The sequence below is a fragment of the Malaclemys terrapin genome, chromosome 9 (assembly GCF_027887155.1).
Source record: "Malaclemys terrapin pileata isolate rMalTer1 chromosome 9, rMalTer1.hap1, whole genome shotgun sequence".
Taxonomy (NCBI): Eukaryota; Metazoa; Chordata; order Testudines; family Emydidae; genus Malaclemys; species Malaclemys terrapin.
In genome coordinates, this window is record NC_071513.1 from 17,976,329 (window position 1) to 17,983,456 (window position 7,128).

The 7,128-nt window shown below is 43.2% G+C and overlaps 1 protein-coding gene across 1 annotated transcript; it reads left to right on the top strand.

Moving 5' to 3' along the window:
- Positions 1 to 1,092: 1,092 nt before the first annotated feature.
- Positions 1,093 to 6,726, top strand: NXT2 (nuclear transport factor 2 like export factor 2). Its single transcript, XM_054039708.1, has 4 exons — positions 1,093 to 1,461; positions 2,180 to 2,266; positions 3,499 to 3,643; positions 4,396 to 6,726. Exons 1-4 carry the CDS (start codon positions 1,447 to 1,449, stop codon positions 4,572 to 4,574), a joined length of 426 nt encoding a protein of 141 aa, XP_053895683.1. The 5' UTR covers positions 1,093 to 1,446; the 3' UTR covers positions 4,575 to 6,726.
- The last annotated feature ends 402 nt before the right edge of the window (positions 6,727 to 7,128 follow it).

Consider the following 7,128-nt stretch of genomic DNA (forward strand, 5'->3'; position numbering starts at 1 on the left):
ATCAGGGGTCGGCAACCTGTGGCACGCGGCTCGCCAAGGTAAGCACCCTGGCGGGCCGGGCCAGTTTGTTTACCTGCCGCGTCCGTAGGTTCGGCTGACTGTGGCTCCCACTGGCCACAGTTCGCCACTCCAAGCCAATGGGGGCGGCGGGAAGCGGCGCGGGCCGAGGGATGTGCTGGCCTCCGCTTCCTGCCGCCCCCATTGGCTTGGAGCGGTGAACCAGTCAGTGGGAGCCGCGATCGGCCGAACCTGCGGACGCGGCAGGTAAACAAACTGGCCCGGCCCGCCAGGGTGCTTACCCTGGAGAGCTGCGTGCCAGAGGTGGCCAACCCCTGGTATACATAGACAAACTGTGAATAAAGCAAAAATACTCAAGATATATATATATATCGTATTGCCTATATTTTTGTACCTATATCTGTATTTTCTATAATCTGACAAGACAGAAATGATAATATAAATGGTATTATATTAATAAGATAAAAAATAGGAACAATACCAACATTGACAATATATGCACATTATTGCAATTTCTAAAGTTTAGATTGTTAATGATATAATTCAGACTAAGGGCTTCGCAGGGTTCACAAAAGGCCCGTTTATATGGTGACCGGGCACTGTTGGCACAACAAGAGCCCTCTCCTCTGCAGTGCCTGATGGGCAGATTAATGAACAGTACGGAGAAGATAAACCAGCCCTCCTATTTACTGATATATGTATCTGTGCACGTTGATTCCCCCCCCCCTCATTTCTCATCTCAATGGAGCCCAGATCTTTCCCCCCTTCGCTTAAATGCTTCAGCATCTTTCTCTCGCCAGGATGCAACCTCTGCATTAACTCTGTGCAACTCCCGGACTCCGCGCCCAGTTCTGCGCTGTGCTGTGTGTGCACGGAGCTGCGCGCCGCGCAGAGACAGTGGGAACCGGATCCTCGGGCGGGGTAGTGGTCGTGGCGCTGCTGGAGCCAGGGGCCGGATATCCATCTGGCCTTGTCCCCTGGGGGCGCGGGGGGCAGCGCCTCGCCTGACACCAGGCGCCGCGGGCGGTGCGCAGGGGCTGTGGCGCTGACAGTTGGGAAGGGGGAGGAAGGCTCGCGGGAGCACGCGGGGGCTGCCTACTCCACCCCAACGGCCGGCTCCGCCCCTCTCCTCCTCGCGCCACGGTCCCGCCACCTGCACCTGAAGCCCTGCCCAGTGCCCCCATCACCGGACTCACGACGCATGCGCGGAGGTTGGCCCCACCCTAGCTGTGGAAGCCCGCGGCCCTGCTGCGAGTTGCTCACCGGAAGGAGTTGTGCGTTGGACCGCAGCGCGGCCGGAAGGGGGACGCTGGTTTGGGGGGACACATCCGCTTTCTTTTGATCGCCGAGGTCTGAGCCTCGCCGAGAGCTGCTCCCGCCTTGTCCTCTGCGGCGGGTCTGGGCCGGGGCTTCCCTTTCGCTGCCTGTATGGCCGCCGCCGTGGTGAGTCCGCGGGCGACCTGGAGCGCGAGGCCTGAGCCACGGGGGGGGGCAGAGGCAGCTCGCCCTCCATGAGGGAGCCGGGGACTGCGTGTGGGGTGGGGGAGGGGTGCCCCCTCGGGCCAGTCGCCGCGCGGCCCTGCGCGCCTCGGGCTCCCGGAACTCGGGCCATGGCCACGAAATGTGCCGTGCCCCTGAGCGAGACCAGCCGAGCACTGGCAGAGGGCAGCACGGGCCCTGCCCCGAGCAGCCGGAATCGGCACTGAGCGGCGGGGGGGGGGGGTGAGATTGATCTGCAAGTATCTGCAGGGTGTAAATGCGCCTGGGGGAGAAAAATGACAAGATTGTTGGGGAGTGGGGGAGAGCAGGGGAGGGGTAACTGGGAGTCATTGGGTGAAATGTCCAGGGGAACTTAATTGGAATGTTAAAACTAACAGGCCATTTCTCATTCGAGATCAGTTTGACTGTGGATCAGCCTGCAAGGGAGTCCCTGGAATTCACGGGGTTTGAAAGCCCTGTCGTGTATGCCATAGGAAACAGTTCAGCGTTAGCTCTGGGGGAGAGCGGTGGTAGGGTAACAGGATGTTTCCATTTTGGAATCTCATTTTGTTACTGTACATATTAATTTACTTGCTGGAGAAACTGCTCATAGAATTTTATCAAACCAACTGTTTTACATTGCTTTATGTAACTGTGAGGGTTTTGCTGCTGTTGTTTCCAGAACTTTAAAACTCATGTGGATCAGACTTGTAGAGCTGCTGAAGAGTTTGTCAACATTTACTATGAAACGATGGATAAAAGAAGAAGGGTAGGTAGATCCCTAACAAGATTCAGTTGTTATCCCCTTGTCACTTTTGTGTGTTCTTCCATTGTCAGACTGATCCTCCTATATACTTCGAGACTTCTGGGAGTTAGCTACCTTCGAGACTTCTGGGAGTTAGCTACCACCCATCTTATCATTACTGGCAGAGTCCAGATCTCAGTGTGTCTTCTGATCTGCTCTATGAAGTATCCTTCAAGGTACTATCTAAATTAGGGATTCTTACATTTTTTTCATTGTGTGGGGTGCTTCTAAAGCGTGTCTCAGATCCCTTCACAACCATGATCCTATTTGTCTCTTTATCTCTTCCTTTGGCAGCTACAGTGCAGAGTAAATTTGAATATATACAGTCAAAATCAGTTGTATTAGTTTGCTTTTTCAGAACATCTCATCTCTGATCTCCTGAATTAGTAAGTTTCCTTTCTCCTAACCTCCTAAGCTAGCAGTGTCCCTTCATTATAATTGAGTTTGGGTATCTCTAGAAATGACTGAGGAAGAGAAAGCGGTACCAGCATCTTATGATCAGGAAATGCTCCATGGACCGCAGTTGAAGAATTGCTGATCTGAATGCTTTTTCACGCACTTGTTTAATATGGTGGTATTTATGGATCTCTAGATGAGTATGCGTGATAGAGATAGCAAGAGGTCAACATAGACCCTTCTTTAAGGTTTGTATTATAGAGCTCAGGCACCGGCCTGCTTCCTCAGACATGCTACGCTGTGTTTTTTTGTAACTTTCTAGTGGCCCTTGTTTATATGCATGTTAATTTTATTCAGATGACACTTCCCTATGTTCTTTTTCTTAATGGGGAATACTTTGGAGATGAAAACTTACAGCAGAGATGTGACAATGTACTTTGCTTTGGCTATGCTGGGAAGTGCTTCAATTCCATCCCTTCCTCCTACAGGAAACAGCTGAAGAACCTGATCAGTGTCTATCTTAAGTACTAAGGCACATTGTTACTTAACAAAATAAGTTACGAAGAAACATACATTCATTTTGTGTAGTAGCTTCAATTCTTGATCAAGGACGATAGTTACTAATGGAAGCCAATGTTTGAGTAGGACACTTCAGTCAGTTCTGTATGAAGGAGAATCTAATATGTGCAATACTGTTTTAATTCTTCTGATCATATGAATGTGTTTCCCATATTGGCAACAAGTAGCTTGATTTTTAATAATGGATTGTTTTTCCAAACGTGTTCTCATAATCCCTTTAGGTGTTGGCTAGACTCTATTTGGACAAAGCAACATTAATTTGGAATGGTAATGCAGTGTCTGGACAAGAAGCACTGAAAGAATTTTTTGAAATGTTGCCATCTAGTGAATTCCAAGTTAATATGTTAGACTGCCAACCTGTTCATGGTAAGGTTATTTTATAATTCAGGGTGTTGGTTTTTTTTTATATAATTGTAGAAAGTGAACAACAAATGTGAACAACAGATGTAATAAATATTGATTGATGTGGCTCTTAGAACAAGGTAAAGAAAAGACCTGATGGCTGAAATGTAGGGCTATTTTTAAATAAAGGGGAGTAATGGGAGGGTGACTACTTAAAACTGTACAGTAGAAGTTATTAAACTTCCTCTTTAAGAACTCTTACTCAGATATAACCTTGATATCTTCATGCACTAAAGCAGTTACTCTTAATGTATTAAACTAACTTCAAGAGAATTTTAACCTCTACCTGGCACTGTAACTTAAATCACAGGATTTGGGGACTTCAACAGCTGAGTCAAGGGAAAGGGGGTGGGTCAGCTTTTGTGGCCTGCATCATGCGGGAGGTCAGACTAGATGATCATACTGGTCCCTTCTGACCTTAAAGTCTATGAGTCTATAAGTAACATAAACAGTGCAAGTTAAAAAAAATCATTAAAAAGCAACATTTGTTAATGAGCAAGTTACCATAGGTGTTTCTGTTAGTAACAATACAACATAAAAATCAGTTTAACACACATACTCTTCCAACTATTTGCTTAAAAAACCCACAGCTGTGACTTGTATGGAAATGATTAGTAGTTAAGTAGACACTCTGGCATTTCACATAAGCAGTTGAGGTGATGGGAAATTGTGCATAACTGTTTTATTCTTTTACATCTTTCATTCTCTTTGTGAAGAGCAAGCTACTCAAAGCCAGACAACAGTCCTTGTAGTGACATGTGGGAGAGTAAAATTCGAAGGCAACAAGCAACGTTACTTCACCCAGAATTTCTTACTGACAGCACAAGCTACACCTACCAGCACAGTGTGGAAGATTGCAAGTGACTGCTTCCGCTTCCAGGATTGGGCCAGTTAATGGGGACTGAGAGGTGATTGCTTTCCCTCTTCATTGTGTGACTTTAGCTCTATGGACAGTCATTCTCTAAACATGGAAGACCTTTATCCCTTCACTTAGTGTGCCGTTCGTTCTGGAAGTACTGCAGATTTGTGTTGTGCTAGTCCTAGTGGCCCTGGACTTAATGGCAAATGTATTTTTGAAATGGAAGAAGTTTGCTCAAGTTACTTGGGCCCCTGTGAAATATTTAAGGCAGTGAGCCAGAGGGCTTAACCGTTCCTGAAGTTTGTGTTAGTGATTCTCTCATGTAATGTTGAAATCATTCCTGTAAATGCCTTACATACAACTATCCTGCTGCTCCAGGAACTTTTTCAATAATATTGAATGCTAAAATCTCCACTACTTGGACACTGAATCCCTTCATACAGATGTGCAATCATTTCAGCTTAGAAACACCATCTTTGAAGCAGATACCCACGACAGTGAGAAATGGAGTTAGTTGCTCTTATGTGACCTGTATATGAAACTTAGAACTGCTTATTTTGAGCCTTGAGCTTGATCTGGCAACCATTAGAGTTCTTTTTTCCAATAAGAGTGACAACATCAAAGTAACTTCTCATATAATAGATGGGAGAGATCCCACTTGGAGTTGTAGTGTCACCAATGAATTACATGGTTTGGGGGATGGGGGAATAAAGGGATTGGCAAATACAGTCATACTTTCTGCTTCCTCTCTGAAAATTGAAAATATAACTTTTGAACATGTATAAACTCTCAAAAAATCATCTGTTGTAAAGCCAATGTTTTTAGTGTCCTTGATGTACAAGGAATACAACACTTACCAGGTTTCCCCTTTGGCTTAACCCTGTTAATATTTGGTTATGATCACTTATGTAGATCTAGGTCCACACTAACAGCTCTGTTGAATGCAAAGGGAAAGGATAACCATATTAAGCTGATTTGAGAAGCTGCTTCCCTTTCTTTGGAAGTCTTGGAGTATAAGCTACATATCAGTCATCTGTTTTCTGTATCTAGTAATTTCATTATTACAATGAAGCACAACATACTTATTTTATTGCAACTTTTTCTCCTTTTTTGAATTTGCAAGCTTTTACCCCATCAGTCTGAAACATTATAATAGGAAAGTGGCATTGAAATTGTATATATGATATGGTAGTCCTCTCTTTAGTGCAGTTGTTCAGAGTAGATACTTTGACTACTGTGGTCCCAGAAGGATATTAACCTCTCTACGTGAGAGAATTTTATCTTCCTTCGATCCGCAGTTAATGCACAACTTTCATTTGTCTTTCTCCTGTTTGGTTTTTATTATGGGTTTCTCAGAATATGTTTACCTTCAATTGCTATACTCTTGGTTCTATTTTTAATTTTTTTTTATTGTTTTAAAGTTTAGAGGGTAGCTTGCTTTCTTAACCCGAATTAACGCTTTAGATCTCAGAATGGCAGCACTTTGTGTTCAGACTGCTAATCTAAATTGAGCAAATTAAAAGGATAGAAATCTAGTCACATAGTAAGTACTTGAAAACACACACTCTGCTTGTAAGTAAAAATATATTCGACAGTAACTTGTATATTTGATCTTAATTTCATCCTGACGGATGTTTAGACAATTCACAAGGATGTTACCTTTATACTGGGTAACAACTCATTTTATTCCTTAAATCAGAAAACAGAAAATAAACCATATTTTAAAAACTTATGTATACTTAACATACGTTTTAACAAATAATGGTATAAGTTGATATAAAGATGAAATGGTTGGCTGCACCAGTATTTCCAGGTTTCCAGCAATATTTATATCATTAGGTTGGCAAATTTGTAATATATTGGCCAACTCTCGTAAATGGAAAATTTTCTATAGTTAAAGTCTGAAATGGTCTCTCTAAAGTCTTTGCTCAAGAAACTGCTTCCTCTGTTTTCCTTCATTTGAGAAAACAGGAATCTAAAAATGGCGTAAGGACTACAAAACTGTTTTAAGTTGTAGCTATTGTAAATGTATTGCGATCTGTGTGCATAGTGGGGGAAAGATTGACCTTTTTAACTGTGTAATGTTACCTTGCAATAATGTTGGGAGGTTTTCATATCTTTTCTACCAGATCAAAAGAACAATTAACATTGACGTTACCTGCTAATTAAATAGCATTGTTGAACTGTGGTGGTGTTGTATTATGGTTACAACTCACTGTTTCTTACACTAGGAATATGAATTTCATCTGTATAACATTTATGGGTGAAATTCCAGCACTGGGCTTCTGAATTATGAAGACATTCAGTCTTCAGAACACAATATTCTTATACCAAACAAACACATTTATACTCAAGTAAATATTTATTTAAAATTATTGGGATGACACCTTAAATTAGCATGTTCAATTGTCTAAGACTTTCTGCCATAACAATGGAAGTTTTAGATGTAGCCATTCTATACATTCTGTTCAGATGGAAACAGGTTTGGGCTTTAAGTATGGCTGGTGTTCTATTTGAAGCATAATTTAGTATGTGCACAAACTAACCTAGTTGTTCAAGCTCTGCCTTCCATTGTGTTAATTTCACAGTT